Raw genomic sequence first — 23,481 nt, 5'->3', positions numbered from 1 at the left:
GGTAACAAGGATTAGTCCTGTTTTCCTTGAAGAGTTTTATAATTGTAGCTTTTACATGTTGGTCTTTGATCCATTTTTTAGTTTGCTTTATGTTTGTTTCGCTCAGTTCATTGACCTTTATTCTTTTGCCTATGGCTATCAAGTTGTCCCAACACCGTTTATCGTAGAGACTGTTTTTCCCCCAGTGAATTGTTCTGGTACCCATGTGGGAAATCACTTGACCCTAAATATAAGGATTTATCTCTGGGCTTTCAGTTCTGTTCCACTGACCTATATGGCCATCTTTATGCCAGTACCACAGTGTCTTGAATTGGAAGTATGAGTCTTTTAACTTTGTGCTGCTTTTATCAACATCGTTTTGACTATTCTGTGTCACGTGTGTTTCCATATAAATTTTAGGACTCAGCTTGTCAATTTCTGCAAAGTAGTAATCTGGGATTCCAATAAGGATTGCACTGAATTTATATATCAATTTGGGGAATACTAGAAACTACTATTTTTTTAATCTCTGGCTTATTACGAAGGATAGATCCATTCCTAGAAGGCTCAACAAATATAAAATCCCTAAGTGTGTCTCCCATTTTGGGCGACATATTCAATAAAAATTTCTAGCATTTTATACCTATTTTTATATTTTTCCCCCTTCACTTTTGAAAAACACAGTTTTCGAGCTTGCTACATTCATTAATCATCTGGTGAAGCTGAAGATCCCACTCAGGCTTTGCTTAGCCATTTCCATCTTTCATAGTGTGTTGTGAGACTCACACCTTCTAGCACATACAATACAGTTTGACTTTCTCGTTTTCTTTTTTTTTTTTTTTTTTAAAGATTTTATTTATTTATTTGACAGAGAGAAATCACAAGTAGATGGAGAGGCAGGCAGAGAGAGAGAGAGGGAAGCAGGCTCCCTGCTGAGCAGAGAGCCCGATGCGGGCCTTGATCCCAGGACCCTGAGATCATGACCTGAGCCGAAGGCAGCGGCTTAACCCACTGAGCCACCCAGGCGCCCACTTTCTCGTTTTCTGATTTCGTTCTAAAATATAAAGAGAGGACAGTGCAGTCCTGTGGGAAGTAACTGGAGAAGCACATACTCAGGTTCACACAGCAAAGGCAGTACTGACAGAACAGAAACTTGGGCCCGCAAAGCCTGACGTCAGGCAGGAGCTGGGCGTAATTCTTCCCCCGGCCGGTGAGCAGAACCTAACAGAGAAATGTTCAGGGTGGTGAGGAATGAGGTGTGTGATTCTTAGAGAACAACTTCCGGCGAGTGAGGGCTGCCTCAGTGTCCAGAGCCAGCCCGTCCTCACTTAGCTCTCCCGCCCTCCCCTTCTAGCAAGACACACTGGATGCAGAGATCCACATAGAAACAGAGGATCAGGGCATGTACAAGTGCATGTCTTCCCAGCACCTCTTCAAGCTGCTGGACTGCCTGCAGGAGTCCCACTCATTCTCAAAGGCCTTCAACTCCAATTACGAGCAACGCACTGTCCTGTGGAGAGCAGGTAAGGCCACACAGCAGCTAGGACAGGTGGCCGCACTGGTCACCATCCTGAAATGTTAAAGCCTTGGGAAACTCCTGATACTGTACACTTAGCTGGAATAACTTGCCAGATATTTCATGCTTGAGGGGAAAAGGAGGACATGCTGGAAACGTTCCATCCCAGGACCAAGAGTACTACCGCCTGGCACGTGGGAGACTTTCAGGAAGTATTTGCTGGAAAAATGAATTGATAGATAGAGACTGAATGGATCTAGCAAACCAATATTTTTTACATTAGGTTAAAATTATGTATTGGGGGTGCCTGGGGGGCTCAGTTGGTTAGCATCTGCCTTCGGCTCAGGTCATGATCCCGGGGTCCTGGGATTGAGCCTCATGTCAGGCTCCTGCTTGGCAGGGAGCCCGCTCCTCCTCCGCGACTGTGTTCTCTCTCTCTTGCTCTCTAAATAAATAAATAAATAAATAAATAAAATCCTTTAAAAATACTAAATAAAATTCTGTAGTTAAATATGATATAAAAACTCTGGTGGTCTTGGAGAAACGGAGAGCAGTCCTGCATTAGCTGAGACTTTTAGGGGTTCTCTCTCTTGGCAGCCTCCAAAAATACATACATAAACCCTGGAGGTAAGTGATACATGTAAGGTGACAGTGGGAGTCTCATGTCCTGAACTTTACACAAAAGTGATACTTTATATAACTTTTGTTACCATTACTGGATAACCATTCGTTTTCTTCCCAAATGCCTATTTTAATCCACAATTTTATAATGTCATTTTTCTTTATGGCTTTAACATGTCTAAATGATTTATGCCTTTGCCTGCGATAAGGCTTTTCTTGTGAGAGTGGTTCACACATCTCTGAGGCTGATTCGTATTGCTTTGTTTAAGGCGATGTGATTAACATGTCACTTACACTTCAGTTGAAAAAGAATGTGGAATATTTCTTTCGGTGTTCCCTAAAGTAACTAGGTAATGCGTGATTTCTGAGCATTATTCCAGAAGTGTGCACTATTTATATGACTGTCTAATCTCTAGGTTTTAAGGGCAAATCTAAACCTAATCTTCTGAAGCAAGAAACCAGCAGCCTGGCCTGTTGTCTGAGGATCCTGTTTCGGATGTATGTCGACGAGAACCGCAGGGATTCCTGGGAGGAAATACAGCAGCGACTTTTAACGTAAGAAGACTGGTTTCTGATTAAATGTCTTATCCATAAGACACAAAATGCATCACAAGGATACTCTGAATTGAAAAGAATAAGAGAAAAATACCTATGTGGTCGCCCCCTCACAATCTACTTTCGTTTTTGCTGCTTCCTTCGATTTGCTGGCACTTGTTTTTCACTTTTCTTAATGCCCTGAATAGGGCGGGACCTCATTTCTTTCATAAGTTTCTTAAGGCTCAGAAACACAGACAGTAAGAAATGCTTAGCGCTCAGAATCAGCAGGCACCTGGGTGGCTCATTTGGTTAAGCGTCTGCCTTCGGCTCAGGTCGTGATCTCAGGGTCTTGGGATCAAGGCCCGCATTGGATCCCCACTCAGCAGGGAGTCTGCTTCCCCCTCTCCCTCTGCGCAGCCCAGCTTTTCTGCTCCCCCACTGCCCCACTCATGGTCACTCTCTCACTCTCAAATAAATAAATAAAATCTTAAAAAAAAAAATCGGCAGGCCTGGAGTGAAGTCCCTTTAGGGCGATGTCGGCTCTAACCTCCCACCCTCCCTTCTTCCCAAGAGAAATGTATTGGAATCATGTGGATTATCAGGCTGTCCTCTGACTTGGATTACGCAGAAATGCAGCAATGAGGAGACAGTGGGATGGCGTGGAGATAGCCCCCAACAGAAAAGTAGATCTTCGCCACCCAGCTTCCTATGAGCCAGATGCTATGTTTAAGCCCTTTACACTCTTGTAAGATTTAAAACCATTAACATGCGATGCTGACAGCCATGTGATAAGACATACACTCTCTTGGCTCCTAATGCTAGTGGGAATGTACAGGGATGGGATTTTTCCAGAAAGCAGGTGGCATTAAAATCAGGAGCCTTAAAATGTTGTCTCTCTCTTTGACGCAGTAATCCCACTGTTATGGAATCTACTTAAAATGTCTTAGAGGGCACCTGAGTGGCTCAGTCAGTTAAGCATCTGCCTTTGGCTTGGGTTGTGATCCCAGGGTCCTGGGATCAAGCCCTGCATCGGGCTCACTGCTCAAGTGAGGAGTCTGCTTCTCCCTCTCCCACTCCCCCGGCTTGTGTTCCCTCTCTTACTATGTCTCTGTCAAGTAAATAAATAAAATCTTTAAAAAAAGAAAGAAAGAAAAGAAAATGTCTTAGAGGGACACCTGTGTGGCTCCGTTGGAGGAGGCTGCAACTTTCGATCTTGGGGTGGTGAGTTTCAGCCCCACACTGGTGGTGGTGATTACTTTAAAAGAAAAAGTAGCAGCAACTGTATGGGACAGGAGGAGAGAGAGAAAGGCAGTGTGTGGTCAACTGTGGATGATTGGCTCTGTATTCATTGTGTGCAAACGCTGATTGGGCCCTAAGCTGTGAGCAGGCCCTGGGCCAAGCCGACATCAACAGGCAGGCTTCATTTCAACTACACAGCAACCCCTGAGTTTGGTACAGTCATCTCTCCCTGTTTTACAGCTGAGGAAACTGAGGCTTAGTGATTTGCTCCAGGTGGCAGGGCCAGAGAAGCAACTCACTTGTTGCAAGAACAGAGTTCTCCCCTCCAGGGGCGCCTGGGTGGCTCAGAGCATTAAAGCCTCTGCCTTTGGCTCGGGTCATGATCCCAGGGTCCTGGGATCGAGCCCTGAGTTGGGCTCTCTGCTCGGCGGGGAGCCTGCTTCCCTCTCTCTGCCCGCCTCTCTGCCTACTTGTGATCTCTGTCAAATAAATAAATAAATAATATTTTTTTTAAAAAAAAAAGGTTCTCCCCTCCAGTAGAATGTGAGTGGTCAGTGTGGTTGACGTGTCTCCCCCTCTCTTGTTCTCCAGCGTGTGCAGTGAGGCGCTTGCCTACTTCATCACCGTGAATTCTGAGAGCCATCGGGAGGCCTGGACAAGTCTTCTGTTACTACTTCTAACAAAAACCCTCAAAATAAACGATGAAAAGGTAAACACCAGGAAACTCTAATGTCCCCACTAGGACCTAGGTTTGGGTGCCTTTTTACTCAGTATTTAAAGTAATGATTTCCTTACTTCTTCCATAACTAGCAGCATTCTAGATTCGTCAGAGGAAAGTTCATTCATTACAAAGCATTCTGTATTATGCTGGGGCTCTCTCTCTCAAAGATCCCCAGTGGAGAAAGGCTGATGTTGAAACCATGCACACAGCAGTTGAACTGCAGGGATTTTGAGTGTGGCTGTGTTGGAAGAGAGGGTCCAGATAGCAAAGCCGTGGTTCAGAAGAGGGAATCTGCTTTGCTGAACCGAACGTTGACTTTGGTAGCAAAGCTGTCCCCAAAGAATTTGTGTTTGGAGTAGACATAACTAAAAGTCATTCTAATTTGCAAATTTTTCCCACCAACTTTTTAAATAGCAAGAAAAAAACACCAGTATTGCAGGAGATTCCAGGGCGAGATGAATACTTTTAAGAAACTAGTGCCCAAAAAAGGAGCTCCTTGTCTAATTTGATCTTTCTCCTTCTCTCCCACCTCAAGTTTAAAGCACACGCTTCTATGTACTACCCCTACTTGTGTGAAATTATGCAGTTTGACCTGATTCCTGAGCTCCGAGCAGTTCTGCGCAAGTTCTTCCTGCGGATAGGTGTTGTCTATAAGATATGGATTCCAGAAGAGCCATCCCAGGTACCAGGGACACTGTCCCCAGTGTGGTAGCCCTGGTCCCTGCAGGCCACTGCTGCAGCTCTGCAGATCGTTCACGCCACCTCTGCCTGGCACAGCTCATGGAGGGTCAGATCATAGAAATGGAGTCGGCATCTGGGAGCTCAGAATCGCCTGGAGGAGGCTGACCTAGACACGGGTCCCATCAGTCCCTGGCTGAGACGTGCTGTTCCATTAAAGTGTTGCATACCCAGTTAACACAGTAGGTGGGGAATCTGTTTCATCTCCGTCATTCCATCTTCCTGGCTAGACTGTTAAGCCTGCACCATTTCCTAGCAGAGTCCCGTGATCGGCTGTACGTGTTCTGTCGGAGGAGGTTGCTCTCCTTGAAAATACTGAACATAGCTGTAGAGGTTCGTGATTATTAGAGAGTATGTTAATAAAATTTCTTGTAACGGCTAAACGCCACCTAAAATATGCTGGATTTTTTGTCGTCGTTTGAGTGTGTTGGAGAATTTTGAATGTTTTTGTCAGTTGTGAGTCAGCTGTAGTTAGATTAGTTTGGAGAAAGTCGGGGAGAAGGGTTGTTTTTGTTTTGTTAACGTCTGAGTGATTTTTAAAGTACTTTATGAAAAGCTATTATTGAAGATTTCACTGAAAGCAGAGTTTAGTAATTAAGTTAGAATTAAGAGCTTGCAAGGTTAAAAAATTTAAAAAGATAGTGCCTCCTCGCCCTCCATGTTTTAGTAACCTGGGGAGAAAAAGTCAGTAGGAAAAAGTAAAAAATGTAATGAAGACAAGTAGCCTTCCTTGGAAGTAAGTATTTGTGGATGGGTATGAAAATATCCAAAATAGATTGTCCATCTCACACCCTCTGATCTAATATATGAAGTGGTAACAAAAATGAAGTAATTTAACAGAGTTAATTTATATTTGAGTAAACCTTTTATTTTTACCTCAGAATAGTGAGTTTAGCGTCCCTGCTTTTGCACAGTCCCCATTCAGGGGCCTCCAGAGAGGGATGGCGGCTGTGTGGGAGAAGGGCCACCTGCGAAACTCCCCAGCCACATGGCATGAGTCCTTGACCCAGAGTCAGCCTGTGCTGTGGTGGGGCCACCTCGGCTGAACCGTGACCGTGGCGGGAGATGGCCTGTGCCCAGGTGCCAGAACTCGAGCCTCTGAACTGCATTCTTTGAAAGGGTTGGCTTCTGGGGGCCCTTATTGTGTTAACAAAGGTGCAGTAGTCTTAACTGGAGTTAGGACCGAATCCTGATGCAGCAGCTTCTGTAAAAGATTCCGTGAGTGGGGCCTGACGCCTGCAGGCAGTCTGGTCGGAAGCTGGTTTTATTTACTCTGGGTGGTTGAGGAAGAGCACATGAACTTGACCCTGCCCCCTCACCCAGGGCTCCTGAGAGCCGCGCTCCCGCTCCCCGTGGAAGCAGTGTTACACGGAGTCATAACACACCCAGACTCCGCCTGTGCCCTTCAGTCCTGGAAACTGGGTTGTATTGATAGCAACTCTGGTGCCTTCGAAGTTAGCAAGTTGGGAACCTATCTAAAATCAGATATTTTTTTTCTTCATAGAGAAGGATTTCTGGTGCTTTTGTTTCCTAAGAAACTGAGTTCTTAAATTTGTTTGTGTTTTACAGCCTTGAGGAATGTTTGGTTTGGGCTGGCAGTACTCTTTTTTTTTTTTTTCTTTCCCCCAAAGTATTTTAATTTCTCTACCAAAGAAAAAAAAGAGCAGGTTTAGGTTTTTATGTTACTTACATACATTGGAGAAGAGGAGCTATATAATTTGGGAGGAAAGGACCGTGGGAGAATTTTACTGTGAATGGAAAACGTCAGCACCTTTGACTTACCTTGTCCTGGAATGCGTTACGTCCTTATGCTGCAGCCGAGACTCCCTCCCTGGTACTGTGGCCGGTCACAGCCTCTATACGTCCGTGCTCTCCATCCACATCTGTCCTGGTGGCATGCACAGGAACGTGCCACTGTGTCCCCACCTGGAGACTTTTGCTTTCCTTCTGAGGTTCTCACGCGCCGTTGTCTTCAGCGGTGACCCCGCCACCGAGTCTTCCTGCCTTCTCTTCATTCTTGCCACCTCTTGCAGAGCGGGAAGTGTGGGAGCTCATTTTGTTCCATGCCCAAACATTCAGCTTTAAATTTTTTTTTAACTCTGTCTTTTAAAACATTGGATTTTCTGAATGAGGCATTTGAATCATACCAGCATGGAACCTTTTAAAAACCGGGATGTCAAACCATTTGGGGTAATTTTTCTTGCCAGTGGCCCGTGAAGTACAGAGGAATTCCTTATCTCTACTAATAAGCCATTCAGCCTAAATTCTACTTTGTGAATAAATCTGTTCTATCTCCTGGTACATGTGGCTTGTGCCACTGAAACACTAGTGAGGAGAGTGTGTGTGACGGCAGCCCGGGGCCAGGACACCATTCACTAGCAAAGTTAGAGAAGATGAAGCATTTCCAAGGCCTTATTTCTTTGTCAGGATGCTTTAAGTGTTGATTATATGTGCTGGGTCTCTAGAGAAGTTTTTGTTACAACACTGCTACTTTGAGCAATTTTGTTTTTCTGCGCTGTCTTTTAGGGAAATCACCAGCTCTGGCATCTTAACAACAAACGTGGATGGGAAATGTGATTGCTAATATGCATCTTTAGAGTCAAATACACCTTTTTCCTGTTACTCCTCACGTACAACCAAAGAACTACATTATGGAAATTGTATCATAATATCTGGAAACAAACCATTTTCCTCTGACAGCTGACTTTTGTACAAAATGCCAAAAAAAAAAAAAAAAAAAAACCCACAAAAAAACCCTAGACCTTTTTGTTGTTCTTTTGGGATTACGGCTCTCCATTACATAGTCTTTATAGTTACTGAAGGAACCTGCTAACGGAGGCAAGTACGACTATCCCATTCAGATGTTTGTTGTTACGATGCAAATGGATATGGGCTGAGACAGAAGCAAGATCCTTACTACTGCATTCTCTGAGTTCTCTTTTAACATTTGTGTTAAAGTAGACGTAGCTTGAACTCATGTGAAATCTTGGAGTTTTGCTATCAGCAGCTTTGCAGTTGGAGAAACAAAGAAACCAAAGCTGAATATTTAAAAGAATGAGTCTATCTGGAAATCCTTGCTCTCAAAAAAAAAGACACTCATCAAAGGTGTAGTTTTTCTCAGTGTTCTAATTTTTTTTAAATTTTATCTTCATATTTGCATCAAATATTTCTTTATGTGCAAAATGTATGTTTTACCTCCTTAAAATGCCTAAAAGTTAGTTAATAGCTACTTTTGTTTAATCTATACATGATGATTAAGTGCATTTAATATTGGTAATTTAATGAAAAGCATTCCTTGCCCAATGGATGTATACATTTTTGAAAGAATAAGCCGAATTATATAATATGAAATGCTATGTAAAGTTTTCTATGTAAAAATATTATGTATAATACTGTTAAAATCCCATGCTTTAATCAGGTGGTAAATCAATAAAGTTTTAAAAGGAAAGCTGTTTTTAATATAATAATTTATATATATATATGTATATATATCTCTCTCAACCTGTAGTTTTGGGTACATTTGTTCTTGTGGCAGCTATAAGCTTGTAATTCTCAATTGGTAGTAAAATTTGGCCTCAATAGTTAATGAAAATAATTTCTAATGGGAAAATATTAATTGTGGGGTTTAATTACTTTAAGTAAGGTTCATTTCTTCCCCAGTCATGAGAAGATTTTTATTAGTCTCTTGAATTCACTTTAACTCATTAATTAACCAGTGGGTGAGTTCCCAAAAGAAGACAAAAATCTCCTCTTGCTGGCATTGAGGGCAGGTTTGCAAAGGAAGACTGACAGGGTAGCCACCTTGGACACTGAGTGGAGGGCAATTCTAAGGTTCACAAGGGTGCCACTTGGCTTTACTGCCTCTGAATTCAGAATCCATTCTTTCTGAAATACCCTAAAATTGTAAATCACCATTGTACTTATAATACTCCCCCTGCTGAAATGAACTAATAACTTTTCTTCCTTATTAATTTATTAGAGTAGAACGATGACTCTCTGTGTTCCTGCATGTCAGGTCCTTCTGGCAAAGAACAAAAAGAAAAGGTTTCTAAAGAGCCTTTTTATAAAGATTTTTATTTATTTATTTGACAGACAGAGATCACAAGTAGGCAGACAGGCAGGCAGAGAGAGAGGAGGAAGCAGGCTCCCCGCCAAGCAGAGAGCCCGATATGGGACTCAATCCCAGAACCCTGAGATCATGACCTGAGCCGAAGGCAGAGGCTTAACCCACTGAGCCACCCAGGTGCCCCTCTAAAGAGTCTTTATCTCACCGTAGCAGGTAGTGCCTGGGTTTTATCTAGAACAGTCATTTTCAACCTGCTGCCACGAGGAATTTTCATTTCTGTCCCCAGGGGGCACTTGGGACACTTGGCAATGTCTGGAGACATTTTGGATTGTCACAGCAGGCGGTAGGCGGGTGGGCAGGATGCTGGTAAACAGCCTCCACCAGGAGGATTTACCCAGCCTCAAGTTCTGACTGGTGCTGAGGTTGAAAACCCCTGAACTAATCTGACTCTGAATCTAAAAAGGCTTCTTTGGTGTTAATAGGACCCAGGAGTGAGTCTGTGGCAGATACGGTCAGCTTTCTTTGGCCTTCCTGTTTAAAAAAAAAAAAAAAAAAAGTCACTTCTGCTTACCCATTTTAGAAAGGAGGACATGCTCAGGTCACTGGTTGAGGAAGGACCAACTCCACATAATTTACTTAAAGTGCTATTATGTAAGCATTTTGCAAAGTAATTTCATCATGATGGTGCAGCGGTACCCTCCCTACCCACAGACTAGAACACGTTTTAGACAAAAGAACATTTCCTTTTTCAAAGGACCAGAGTAGTTCCCCGGAATTTTTGCAAAGCCGTGTAACATGCCTGTTGTCCAGTTCAAGAAACCTGCCAATTTTCCTTAAGTTAGTTAGTTATCTGTGTCACATCTTGGGAGTGGCAGCTTAGTAAATGCCACAACATACCCACAGCAAAAGAAGGGTTGAGGACTCCGCGAGGATTCTGGCAGAAATGACTTTAATATTTTTAAACATGTCTGTTTCCAAACACATGCCAGCTTTATCTAGTGCTCAACTGAAGATTGAGCCTTTGCAGATAATTTTTATATAAGGCAGTTTTCATCTTTCCCAGAGACTCCCCATCGTTGCATAAAGCTTCTATAGCTCCTTCACCGACCTAATTTAGATTTGCTTGAAGAATGTATCTTGATTCGTGTTCAAGAAGCACCATGTGTTCTAGTAAACTTAGCTTGAGTGAATTTGAGCTTAAATGATAGCATATTGATTTTCTTGTCCAGAGTGCTATGGGTTTCTGAGAAGCAAGCAAAAACCAAGCACCATTCTATATGAGAGGCCAGTGGGACAGCTCATGAAAGCTGGAATAAATAACTGTGTACAGAAGGATTTGTGCTAACTTTCTGCCCCTTTGGGGGACATCAGCAATAAGTAGGCTATCAACATCACTTTTTTTTTTTTTAAAGATTTTATTTATTTATTTGACAGAGAGAAATTACAAGTACACTGAGAGGCAGGCAGAGAGAGAGAGAAGGAAGCAGGCTCCCCGCTGAGCAGAGAGCCCGATGTGGGACTCGATCCCAGGACCCTGAGATCATGACCTGAGCCGAAGGCAGCGGCTTAATCCACTGAAGCCACCCAGGCGCCCATCAACGTCACTTTTTTAAAGAACTAACATTACTGATCGTTTACTGCACTGCAGACACCGTAGTGAGTGCTTTGCATACAGGAAGTCCTGTATGTCCATACAGCAACTGTATGAAATAGATAGCATTAGACCTCCCATTTTTTAAGTGTATTTATTTATTTATTCACTTTCTTAATCTCTACACCCAATATGGGCTCAGACTTAGGACCCCAAGATCAAGTCGCATGCTCCACCAACTGAGCCACCCAGCTGCCCAAGTGTCCGACTCTTGATTTCAGCTCAGGTTGTGATCTCCAGGTCATGAAATTGAGCCCCCACATCAGGCTCCACGCTCAGCCGTGGAATCAGCTTGGGATTCTCTCTCCCTCTACCTTTGCCCCTCCTTTTCCTGATACCTCTCTCTAAAATAAATAAATATTTATTCATAAATATTTATACATAATATATTTATGTATTATATAATATATTATATATTATAATATATAATTATATGGGTGGCTCAGTCGGTTAAGGGTCTGCCTTTGGCTGAAGTTAGGATCCAACATCCCAGGATCGAATCCCACAACGGCCTCCCTGCTCAGCAGGGAGTCCACTTTTCCCTCTTCCTCTGTCCCTCTCCCTGCTCTCTCTCTCTCTCAAATAGATTAATAAAATCTTTTTTAAAAACAAAATCATTAAAATAAATATATAAATCAAAGTTATATGTCAAAATAGTAAATATTTGAAAAAACATTCCATCCTCCTTCCTTGACAAAACCTTTGCAACACCTGGAAATCAAACACTGAATTCTCAAGCTCCTCAGAGTTCCAGGCCAGAACCCAGCAGTATGGGAAGAAATCAGCCCTTGTCCTGCCCCCTTTCTCTTCCCACCCCGAGCCTCAACCTGTACCACAAGGCTCTGAATGTGTGTGTGTGATATGCAGCCCTGTCTGAACCCCCTGCAAACACATCTGTCCCCAAGTCATACAGCCAGTGGAGGGGTGCTCACAGCAGCCGTGTATCGGCTCTCAGGAGTGACCCAGCCAAGAGGTTTCCACAGACCCTACAAGAGGGTTTGGGGCATGTCGGTGGGGAATTCCAGGGTCCTGTGCAAACCAGAACAAGGTCTGAAAGGAGGTGATAAGGGTTCTGGGTGAGCACGCCCACCCACTCGTTGCATGGACCCCGCACCTGTGGGCAGCTGGAGCCGGACCAGAGCCACACCCTCTAAAGCATAGGGGCCAAGCCAAGGTCCAAAGGCCTGGCCAGGTCTACAGCTGTACCACCTGGGAAAATGCAGGACTGGGGACAATGGGAGGATGTCAAAAATATATTGCCACCCGGTTTCGGGATGGAGATAAGAGCTAATATCATCAAACGGTTGACATTTTTCAGATGCTCTTCCACAGGCCTCATCTTTCCTGGCTCTGTCATCTGCCCAGGCCCCTTGAGAAGCAAATTACTATTGCCTACACTCCTGCAGATATCAGAGATCTCAACTCTAAGTAACTTGCCCAGTGTCGTACAGATGTCATGAAGGTTTAACCTAGGTAGTCAAGTCCATGCTTTTTTTTTTTTTTTTTTTAAGATTGTATTTATTTGACAGAGAAAGAGCACAAGCACAAGGAACAGCAGGCAGAGGGAGAGGGAGAACCAGGCTTCCCGATGAGCAGGGAGCCCAATGCAGGCCTCTGTCCCAGGACCCCGGGATCATGACCTTAGCTGAAGGCAGACACACCCAGGTGCCCCATGCTCTTAACTAGTATGCTACAACAGATCAAAGAGGGACAGTAAAGGTCCGGTAAAAGATGTGTCAGGATATGTCAATTCTATCTCAACAAAGCAGGGGGGATAAAAAGATATGCCAGGAAATTGTTAACCAAAAGAAAGCAGGTCTAACAATATTGATGTCAGACAAATAGAATTGGAAGAGGAGAGGTCTGAAAGGCCCAAAGAGGAATATTTCACAGCATCAGATGGTAGGCAGACTTCATCGGGAAGAAATAGCATGAGCCTAATCTACCTGATAGCTTCAAAACATACAAGACAACTGAGTACACTTTAACCATGACAAAGCCAGAATCATGGTGAGAGACCAACATGCCTCTCAAGAGAACATCTGATGAAGCAAAATGAAGGAAAAGGACAGAGAGAACATAACAGATCACCTACAGTGCATGTCTTAATTAGCAAAGGACCAAATCCTCTCATGTTTGTACCAAGTGAATTTTTCACCATGTGCACATTGGCAGTCGTAGCAAACCTGGGAGTATGTGCTCATGATGCGGTGGGGAAGGGTGAGGTGGTAGAGATTCCGAAGGGAGCCTTCAGGTATCACCCATGGAGACTAGAGGAGGAGGACACACCAACCTTTCTGTGACCCTCACCTGCATGGTTCTTCTTCCGGTTGAAAGGGCGAGGGGAGTGGGCACCACTAGACATGTCCACAGACATGTTAATCTTGGCACACTCCAGGGCTTCCTGGCAGAGATGGTAGACCTACACTTGATGCGAGCCAGCTTCCTTCGCAATTAGCGTTCAAAGATGGGAAATTCTTAAATCATTACGGTTGTTCTCACCAGGACTGGAGGAAAGTCTTTGTCTAGGAAAGCAGACTAGTCTGATCAATTACTTGTTGTTTCAATGGTAAAAATTTATCTTTTCCCCCAGTGTCCTAATAACATACCTTTCTCAATAGACTTTATTCATATAGGGCATTTCATTCAACATTCAGTAAATACTTATGGAGCAAGTGCTGTGTGCTAGGTGCTGGGGGCACAGCTGTAAATGAGATAAATAAGGTCCTTGTTCTAATAGAGTCCTAATAGTCTAATAGTCTGATAGAGTTAAGCTGATGGCAGGGAGGGGGGAGCAATTAACAAAGACAGTTGCAAAGTGATAAATGCTATGAAGAAACAATGATAGATTGAGGCTAAGGTTGCCAGATAAAATACAGGACACCTGAATCAATGTGAATTTCAGATAAATGATATATGGCCTTCTAGTAGTATGTCCCATGCAACATTTATACTAAAAAAGCATTCATTGCGGGCGCCTGGGTGGCTCAGTGGGTTAAGCCGCTGCCTTCGGCTCAGGTCATGATCTCAGGGTCCTGGGATCGAGGCCCGCATCGGGCTCTCTGCTCAGCAGGGAGCCTGCTTCCCTCTCTCTCTCTCTGCCTGCCTCTCCATCTACTTGTGATTTCTCTCTGTCAAATAAATAAATAAAATCTTTAAAAAAAAAAAAAAAAAAGCATTCATTGCTTTTCTGAGATTCACATTGAACTGGGTGTCCTGTATTTTACTTGCTAAATCTGGCAAACCTGGGTGCCTGGGTGGCTCAGTTGGTTAAGCATCTGCCTTCGGCTCAAGTCATGATCCCAAGGTCCTGGGTTCAAGTCCTGAACCGGGCTCCCTGCTCTGCGGGGAGTCTGCTTCTCCCTCTCCCCCTTTCCCCCTGCTCATGATCTCCCACTCTCTCTCTCTGTCAAATAAATAAAGTCTTAAAAAAAAATCTGGAACCCCTACATGTCGAGTGATTGGGTGTGGTGAGTGAGCAATCTTCAGACAAGGCCTCTCTGCAGAGATGGCATTTGAGCAGGAATCTGGATGTACAAAGGGAGCCAGTTACTCAGGGGTCTAGAAGAGCATTCCAGGCAGAGCAAAGGGCCAGTACAAACTCTCTGAGGTGGGAATAAGCTTGGAGCTTGGAAGAACAGAAAGGAAGGCCAGGCGGCTAGGTTGAGTGAGGGTGGAGAGTGGGCGGGAGGAAGGCGATGAGGTCAGAAAGGTTGGCAGGGGCCAGAACTTGCAGGGTCTGTGGCCTGAAGGGAGAGATGTTGAATAATTTTACAAAAAGTTACACCCAGGGGTGCCTGGGTGGCTCAGCCGTTAAGTGTCTGCCTTTGGCTCGGGTCATGACCCTGGGGTCCTGGGATTGGGCCCTGCATTGGGCTCCCTGCTCAGTGGGGAGTTTGCTCTCCCACTGATCCCCTTCCTTGCTTGTGCTCGCTCGCTCTCTCTCTCTCTCTCTCTCTCTCTGTCATAAATAAATAAATAAATGTTACATCCATGAGCCTTTCAAACAGAGCAATTTTTGCATTTTAATCTCGGGAATTGCTCTTACATGTTTATAGCCAGGGTGCAGTCAAAGATAAAGTTGGACATCATTAAAGAAGTAAAAACAGGGGCACCGGGGTGGCTCAGTGGGTTAAGCCGCTGCCTTTAGCTCAGGTCATGATCTCAGGGTCCTGGGATCGAGTCCCGCATCAGGCTCTCTGCTCAGCAGGGAGCCTGCTTCCCTCCCTCTCTCTCTCTGCCTGCCTCTCTGCCTACTTGTGATCTCTCTCTGTCAAATAAATAAATAAAATCTTAAAAAAAAAAAAGAAGAAGTAAAAACAGATTTCATTCAGATACTCACAGTGCGAGAGAGTTGATTCCGACCGTGCAGAAGGGATTGGGTATTTTATTTTATTTTTTATTTTTTAAAGATTTTATTTATTTATTTGACAGACAGAGATCACAAGCAGGCAGAGAGATGGGGGGTGGGGAGCAGGCTCCCTGCTGAGCAGAGAGCCTGATGCGGGGCTTGATCCCAGGACCCTGAGATCATGACCTGAGCTGAAGGCAGAGGCTTTAACCCACTGCACCACCCAGGTGCCCCTTATTTTATTAAGATTTTATTAATTTGGAGAGAGAGAACATGTGAGCGGCAAAGGGAGAGAAAATCTCAAGCAGACTTCACTGAGCAGGGAGCCAGATGCAGGACTTGATTCCAGGACCCTGGGATCATGACCTGAGCCAAAGGGTGCCTCTTCAAAGACTGAGCCACCCAGGCATCCCTGATTGGGCATTTAAAGGAGAAGGAGGGAACTGGGGAGTGAGGGCCAAGGTGAAAATTTGAAGCGTTGGTGGGTCAGTAGGTGTAAATGTCACCCAGCCTGCTCTGTCTGCTAGCTAGCAATTATCAAGGTTAGGCTCCCATCTGCCCCCAACACGAGAAACAGGCTTTACCTTTCTGATGACTGTATTTCAAAGGAATGGCTTTCAGGTCATTGAGAAAGATAATCCTGAATTGAAGGAGATATATCTACATCTCAAAGGGACAGAAGGAGGATTCACAATTCTAATCCTTTTTAGTAAATGCTCTAAGAAAGGAAGTTTGGGGCGTATACTCTGGTGTAGACTAGAACAAACAGTAAATTCTCCTGGAGACATTGAGCTTTCTCAAGTAGTTGTATGTGTGTGTGTGTGTGTGTGTGTGTGTGTAAATGAGCGTTGCGGTGGGGGTGGGGGCCACTGGGGTCATCCTAGGATCAGGGCCTTATACTGCTAGAAGCCATGTTCAGGTTTGGTCATCTCTTACTGCAGAGGTTGGGACAGAGTCATGATATGCTGAGAGTGCTGCAGTTCTCAGTGCCTGTATAATTCTGTGTTCTTAGCATATTCGTTCCCTCGACTGACAACCAGATACACGCCTTTCAGTCCCCGGGTAGCAAGCTAGCAGTTGCAAGGGATGGGCTCCGAAACAGCTGGGCCTGGGCCTGCTTGTGGCTGAAAGTGAGGGCTGAGATTTCTAAGTCCTCATTGCTTCCTGTCATTGTCACCCTTTATGGATCATAAGATCCTACAGGCTCTACCTCTAGAGTATATCCTGAAGCTGTCCACTTGTCTCCCTATGCACAGCTACTCACTGGAATCCGGGGGCATCATGGCTCCACCTCTCTCTCCAGGCTCCCTGCTTCAGGCTCTTCGCTCCCACCCCCATACACTCCATCCCACACAGCAACTGGTGGGCCTTTTAAAGCGTAGGTTTGGATGCCTTGAGAGTGAGACCTAATCTAAACAGGGCTTAAGAGGCCTACATCTTCTGGCCCCTGCTGGCCTCTCTAACTTCATCTCCGGCCTCTCGGCACTTCATTAAGCCCAGGCCAGCTCACTCCTGCCTGAGAGGAGCCCAGGCTGTTGACAACCCCTCCTCCTGGAATGCTCTCCAGGAGGATCTTGACACAGCTGTCTCCTTGTTGAAATTCAGGTCAAGTGTCACTTGTTCAGAGTCTTCTCTGACCAACCAATGACCTTCCAAGTCACTGCCTGTCATATCAACGTTTTAAATTTTCTCGTAGCGTATCAAGATCTGAAATTATCAAGATCTGCCTCTTCCTCTAAAGGCGGCGCTCTGCGAGGGGCAGAAAGTTCTCCTCGGTCTGAGAGGTTATGGACGTGACTTTGAGGAGTTCGTTCAGCAGTTAAAGAAGACCTACTACGTGCCTCCCTGCAGCCTTACATCAGACTAGGTCGCACTCCGGCGGCCACTCGCTGAACCAGCGTCGGTTCTCAGAAAATGGGGATTGTGATGCCCCAACCCCGCGGTCTGAGCCAAAGGGCATTGTCGCTTATGACGTCAGCGCAAACACAGAGCCGGTCGCGATTGGCCATTCGAGCCTGGGTGGGGCCTGAGCGCCCCGGCCCCGCCCCCCGCCTCTGCCCCGCTCACGCATGCGCCCGGGCCGCAGCCTCGCCGCCGCGCCATTTTGCCGGGGTTTGAATGTGAGGCGGAGCGGCAGCAGGGGTGGGTAGTGCCGGCTACAGTCCGCGGCTGAGATTCCCTTCTCCGTTCCCGTATCCCCAAGAGGTGAGACCCGGGGCGTGCACGGCCTAGCAGGGTGGCCTCTCGGGACCCCGCTGAGGGAGGGATGCCGCGCTCCTGACACTTCCGAGCGCTGAGAAGCAAAGACCGCGCCTCTGGGCGAGAGCGGAATGCGGGCCGTGCTTCGGGCGGTGCCCTCGGGCGAGGTCTTTGCCTGCGCGGACGGGCCTCGCCTAACCTCGCGGCGTCGCAGGGCTCGGGCCCAAGCGGGGCGGCCCCGGGGCTTGTGAGGGGCGAGGGCCCCCGAGGCGCGGCCTAACGCGAGCCGCCCGAGCACCCGCCCCTTCCCCCGCCAGCGCCGCGCGGATTGGCCGCACCGCCGCCGGGCCGCTCGGGAAGGCCGCCTCTCATTGGTCGCGCCCGCGCGTCCGTCCTCGTCGCTCCCGGCCACCCGCAACGTGAGCGGGGTTCCGCGGCGAGGCCTGTCCGGCTGGGCTGCGGGGCGGGAGCCAGCCGCCGCCCAGACGGTCTCTTCCCCGGTCCCCGGGACTCACGTTCTGATCAGAAGGGGAGGCCTTTAATCTCCCTGTGCCTCAGTCTCCCTGACTGTAAGTGGGCGTCGTGATCTCACTTTGCTGGGTTGTTTGAGGGTCGCATTCTAGTCCATGCACCTGCCCAGGGATGTAGGGTCCCGCTCTCCGGGGGAGGCGCGAGAGTGTGGTAGTTCGGGGCATGAGCTTTGGAATTAACAAGGCCTGGGTTGGTTCCAGAGTTGGCCTCCCTGGGAGTGCGGGGTAGGGCTAGTCGCTTCATCCCTCGGAGTCTCCCCATTTCCTTATCCGCAAAGTGGGGTTGAAAACCATCTGCTTCGCAAAGTGGCCGTGAGGATCCGCGGAGTTACTACCGTGCTTTGCAGAGCCCCACCCGAAGCGGCCCGAATGACCACCCAAAGCCACTGCTGACTTTCTGTTTTCTTAAGTGTTCCAAGCTCGTGCCCACCGTAGAGCGTTTGGGCGTGCCTTCTGTTTGCTCGGAAATCGTTAATATCAGAGCTTTGCAAGGCTGGGTCCCTGTCCTTTAAGTCTCGTGCCCCCTTATACCTTCTTTGGCCAAGTTCTCTGAGGACTTCTTTCAACTTTAGACGTAATGGCATTTATCTTTAAGTAGAATTACTTAGCGTTGTTCATTGTCTTTCTCAGCTGCTGGGTTGTGAACTTCAAGAGCAAGAACCTTGCCTGTCCTGTTCAAGGCTAAATTCTGGTGATGAGTGCTTACCACGTGGTAGATGCACAAGTGTTGTTAGTCCCTGGAGGCAGAGAAGGGGCACTTTTTACTCTTGGATCCCACCTGTGTACTTTTCTCTTCCCCTAAGCCCCCTCCCCATAGTTGGATTTTTTTTTTACCTCTGTGTGTGTCTCCACTATCCGCACAGTTCCTGGGATGCTTGATTCACCTTATCTCCCTCCAAGACACTTCGACTTCTTTCTACCAGTGCAAGGGAGTTTTCTCTTCCCATTTGGTTACTTTGATTTCTGCTACTTGGAGGCTGGGACGGAAGGTTTCCTCTACAGGTTCGGATGTGTTTGAGAGCAGTACTCTAGCTTTGGAATTAGTTTGTTTCTTCATTCATCTAGTAACTACAGATCATCCCACTCTGGGAGTCTTGATATGTGTGTGCTAGATAGTTTTCATTCATTGGATCTCTTTCCCTTTCCCCAGATGTAAGGACTCAGGAATGGTTCTCTAATGTGGAAGAAATATCTAAGGCCCTTGAAGAAATAAAAAAGGATAAGGTCTTTTCCCTTGGGAAACTTACATGCTAATGGGAGAAAGAAACTGTAATACAAATAAATGAATTGGGTAATTTCTCTGGGGGCACCTGAGTGGCTCAGCTGGTTAAGGGTCCAGCTTGATTTTGGCTCAGGTCATGTTCTCAGGGTTGTGAGAATGAGTCCTGTGTCATGCTCTGTGCTGGGTGTAGAGTTTGCTTAGGATTCTCTGTCCTTCCCACCTTCTCTCTCTCTCCCCACCTTCTCTCGGTCTCTCACTCCCCAAAGCCTCCCCCTCTCAAAAAAAAAAAAAAAAGGTTTCTCTAAAGAGGTGATATTTGACCCGAGATCAGCCATGCAAAGGTAAGGGGACAGAGCATTCCAGGCAGAGGGAATAGAAAGTAAGTACAGAGGCTTCAGGACAGGAACAGACTTAGAATACTGGAATATTGGAGGAAAATCCAGTTTGCTACAGTAGTGTATGGAGGAAGGAGAGGCATCCAGGGGCCAGATCATAGGGTTTTGTAGACTATGTATAGTTTAGATTTGATTCTAAGTGGTCTGTTCCTGTGATTAGATTTGGGAGGAGTGCGGGTCAAGCTGTTGGGGTATATTCTTGATATGTGTGTGCTAGATAGTTTTCATTCATTGGATCTCTTTCCCTTTCCCGAGATGTAAGGACTCAGGAATGGTTCTCTAATGTGGAGGAAATATCTAAGGAAAAAGCACAGATCTTGGATCAGCTTATGTCACAGATGTCTGTGAGATGGCCTTGGAAAGCAAAGTTTTTGTTCCAAAAGTCTTCATCCGTAACTGAGGGCCTGTGGGAAGAGGCTAGACATAGGTCCAGCCATTCATTCAACAAGAAGAACTTGGAATTTAGATAAGTCTGTCATCACTGATTTCTTGTGGTACATGTGTTTTCTTTTTTAACTGAATTGGTAGGGATTTCCAAAGATCTGTGGAAAAAGTAGCGTATCTCATATAAAGGCAAAATAATGGATTTTCCATGTCAAGTGTGAATTTTTATTTTAAAATCGGTAACACGGGGTGTCTGGGTGCTGCAGATGGTTGAGCATCTGCCTTTGGCTCGGATCCTGATCTCCGGGTCCTGGGATTGAGCCCCACATCGAGCTCCCAGCTCAGCGGGAAGTCAGCTTCTGCCTCTCCCTCTGCCTTTACCCCCTGCTTGTGTGTGTGCTCTGTCTCTCTCTCTCTCTAATGAATAAATAAAATCTTTTCTAAAAAATCAATAACACTTTCTACATTTACATATTGCTAATATTTTCAAGAGTCATAGTACTTTCACCTGTGGCCAAATTAGATCGCTTAATTAGACATCGATCTTGCAAATATATTATGAATACCTGTGGAATATTCTCTAAAGTTACCTGATTTTTCACGCTTTCCCAAATGTGGGTTAAGCTTATGATTTTTTCTTTTTTTTTTTTTTTTAAGTTTTATTTATTTGACAGAGACACAGCGAGAAAGGGAACACAAGCTGGGAGAGTGGGAGAGGGAGAAGCAGGCTTCCTTCCCACTGAGCAGGGAGCCCTATGCGGGGCTTGATCCCTGAACCCTGGGATCATGACCTGAGCTGAAGGCAGAAGGCAGATGCCTAACGATTGAGCCACCCAGGTGCCCCACAGTTTCTTTTTAAAGATTTATTATTTATTTATTAGGAAGCACCACACACACAAGTGGAGGGAGGGCAGAGAGACGGGGGAGAAGCAGATTCCCCACTGAGCAGGGAGACTTACGCAGGGCTGGATCCCAGTACCCTTGAAATCATGACCTGAGGCAAAGGCAGATGCTTAACTGACTGGTCCACCCAGGCGCCCCTACCATTTGTTTTTTTAGACATTATCACTAGGGAGATACAAAAAAAGGCTTGTTTTTTTTTTAAGATTTTACTTATTTATTTGACAGAGAGAGAGAGATCACAAGTAGGCAGAGAGGCAGGCAGAGAGAGAGGAAGGGAAGCAGGCCCCCTGCTGAGCAGAGAGCCCGATGTGGGACTCGGGACTTGATCCCAGGACCCTGAGATCATGACCTGAGCCGAAGGCAGCGGCTTAACCCGCTGAGCCACCTAGGTGCCCCTGGTGGAATGTTTTTGATGGAAAAAATTAAGGGAGTGCAGCTTTTGAAAATAGTACAAGAAATACGTGGTAGTTACCTATCACTATTGTAAAGCACTAGGGAGACTGAAGTGAACAAAACACAAAGCCTATACAATAAAGCAAAGTGGTATGCCTTACAAAATTTGAAAGTTTGGAACTTGGAAAAATAGAGTAAGGGAATGGAGAATCACTGGGATGGGTCCTCGTTTAGCTAGGGTGGTCCAGGAAGGCATCTCTGGAACGAGATGATCTTGGAAAGAGACCTGAATGAAGTGGGCAGTGAGTCATGCAGCTCTCCATAGTGAGAGCTATTCAGGCAGGTGGAAGAGTAAGTGGAAAGCCCTGAGACAAGAGTACAAGCACTGGCATATGTGAACAGTAATATAAGGTGAATTTCAGATTCACTTCTTTCTTGAAAAACTTTGGAATGAACTGATGTTCCTTATGGTGGGTACGTTGTCATTTTTTTATCTTGCAGATGTAAGAGTTCCCATGTTAAGTTGGGGCTCCTCATAAGTGACTCTTGAAGAATAGTCTGTAATACACACTGAGAACTCCTGTTTTACTTAGATGAACCACATATTGACTCATCCTTTAGTTCATTCAACAAATGCTTACTGAGTATCTTCTGTGTGCCAGGCATGACAGAGACAAGACATGCAAAGTCCCTGCGTTAAGGAGCTTACAATAAGGATGACAAGTATATCAAAGATATTTCAGATGATGGTTACTGCTGTTAATAGTGTAATTGGGGGCGGGTACCTGGGTGGCTCAGTGGGTTAGGCCTCTGCCTTCAGCTCGGGTCCTGATCCCAGGATCCTGGGATCAAGCCCTGCATTGGGCTGTCTTCTCAGTGGGGAGCCTGCTTCTCCCCCTCTCTCTGCCTGCCTCTCTGCCTACTTGTGATCTCTCTTTGTCAAATAAATAAATAAATAAAAATCTTAGAAAAAAAAATTTTTTTTTAAAAATAGTTTAATGGGAACAAGATAGATGGTAATGGTAGAAGGCCTTTTTGAGTTGACAGTGGGCTGACAGCTGAATGATACCCAAATTAGAGGGAAGAGCATTATTACAGCTTGGAGAACAGTCTTGGCTGGTTCATGCAACAGAGGGAAGGCTTTTATGGCTTGAACTTAGAGCCAAAAAGGAGCCTAAAGAAGCTAAATGAGGTTGAGAGGTGTCAGATTGCATGGGATTCTGCCATAGTAGAGTGTGGGTTTTTTTTTTTTTTTTTAAAGATTTATTTATTTTAAAGAAAGAAAGAGTGCATGTGCTAGAAAGAGTTCACACGTGGGGGGAGGGGCAGAGGGAGAAAAATCTCAAGCAACTCAAGCAAACTCCCCTCTGTGGAGCCCGACTTGGGGCTTGAGCTTATGACCCGTGAAATCATGACTTGAGCTACAATTATAAGTCGGTGGCTTAACCAACTGAGCCACCCAGGTGCCCCAAGAGTTTGGATTTTTTTTTAAAGATTTTATTTATTTATTTGACACAGACATAGCAAGAGAGGGAATACATCAGGGGGAGAGGGAGAAGTAGGCTTCCCGCTGAGAAGGGAGCCCATGTGGGGCTCGATCCCCTGACCTTTGGATCATGACCTGAGCTGAAGGCAGATGCTTAATGACTGAGCCACCCAGGCTCCCTGGATTAATTTTAATATAGATAATTATGAGGAACATAAGAGATTTTGTTAAGATATGTATAGTGCTTTAAGAACATAATGAAGAGGGGCGCCTGGGTGGCTCAGTGGATTAAGCCGCTGCCTTCGGCTCAGGTCATGATCTCAGGGTCCTGGGATCGAGTCCCGTATCGGGCTCTCTGCTCAGCGGGGAGCCTGCTTCCTCCTCTCTCTCTGCCTGCCTCTCCGCCTACTTGTGACCTCTCTCTCTCTGTCAAATAAATAAATAAATAAAATCTTAAAAAAAAAAAGAACATAATGAAGAAAGTTAGCTGGGTGCCTGGATGGCTCAGTGGGTTGAGCAGTTGGGTCTTGATTTCTGCTTGACATAATCT

At 45.7% G+C, this 23,481-nt stretch overlaps 3 protein-coding genes across 4 annotated transcripts in view; 2 read left to right on the top strand and 1 right to left on the bottom strand.

The window, feature by feature from the left end:
- ARFGEF2 (ADP ribosylation factor guanine nucleotide exchange factor 2) overlaps positions 1-8,799 on the top strand; it is a 99,084-nt gene extending 90,285 nt beyond the window's left edge. The window contains exons 36-39 of the mRNA XM_032350408.1: positions 1,334-1,502; positions 2,533-2,671; positions 4,484-4,601; positions 5,149-8,799. Coding sequence (XP_032206299.1) covers positions 1,334-1,502; positions 2,533-2,671; positions 4,484-4,601; positions 5,149-5,325 — 603 coding nt within the window. The 3' untranslated portion in view covers positions 5,326-8,799. The remainder of the gene's footprint in view (positions 1-1,333; positions 1,503-2,532; positions 2,672-4,483; positions 4,602-5,148) is intronic.
- Positions 8,800-9,610: 811 nt separating this feature from the next.
- Positions 9,611-18,392, bottom strand: LOC116596143. Its single transcript, XM_032353233.1, has 4 exons — positions 18,251-18,392; positions 17,487-18,110; positions 13,379-13,593; positions 9,611-9,948 (listed from the first exon to the last, which is right to left on the bottom strand). Exons 1-3 carry the CDS (start codon positions 18,390-18,392, stop codon positions 13,547-13,549), a joined length of 813 nt encoding a protein of 270 aa, XP_032209124.1. The 3' UTR covers positions 9,611-9,948; positions 13,379-13,546.
- The window catches only part of CSE1L (chromosome segregation 1 like), a 48,685-nt gene continuing 42,688 nt past the window's right edge, over positions 17,485-23,481 (top strand). Inside the window, exon 1 of one of the 2 annotated variants that reach the window (XM_032350409.1) lies at positions 17,485-17,624. The gene's annotated coding sequence lies outside the window, so the exon portion shown is untranslated. Of the gene's footprint in view, positions 17,625-17,995; positions 18,188-23,481 lie in introns of those variants that run through there. The other variant, XM_032350411.1, reaches the window with a different exon arrangement.

The sequence above is a fragment of the Mustela erminea genome, chromosome 7, assembly GCF_009829155.1.
Source record: "Mustela erminea isolate mMusErm1 chromosome 7, mMusErm1.Pri, whole genome shotgun sequence".
In the NCBI taxonomy this organism is placed as follows: domain Eukaryota; kingdom Metazoa; phylum Chordata; class Mammalia; order Carnivora; family Mustelidae; genus Mustela; species Mustela erminea.
The sequence above is the reverse complement of the archived record's forward strand: the minus strand, read 5'-3'. Positions and strand labels throughout refer to the sequence as shown.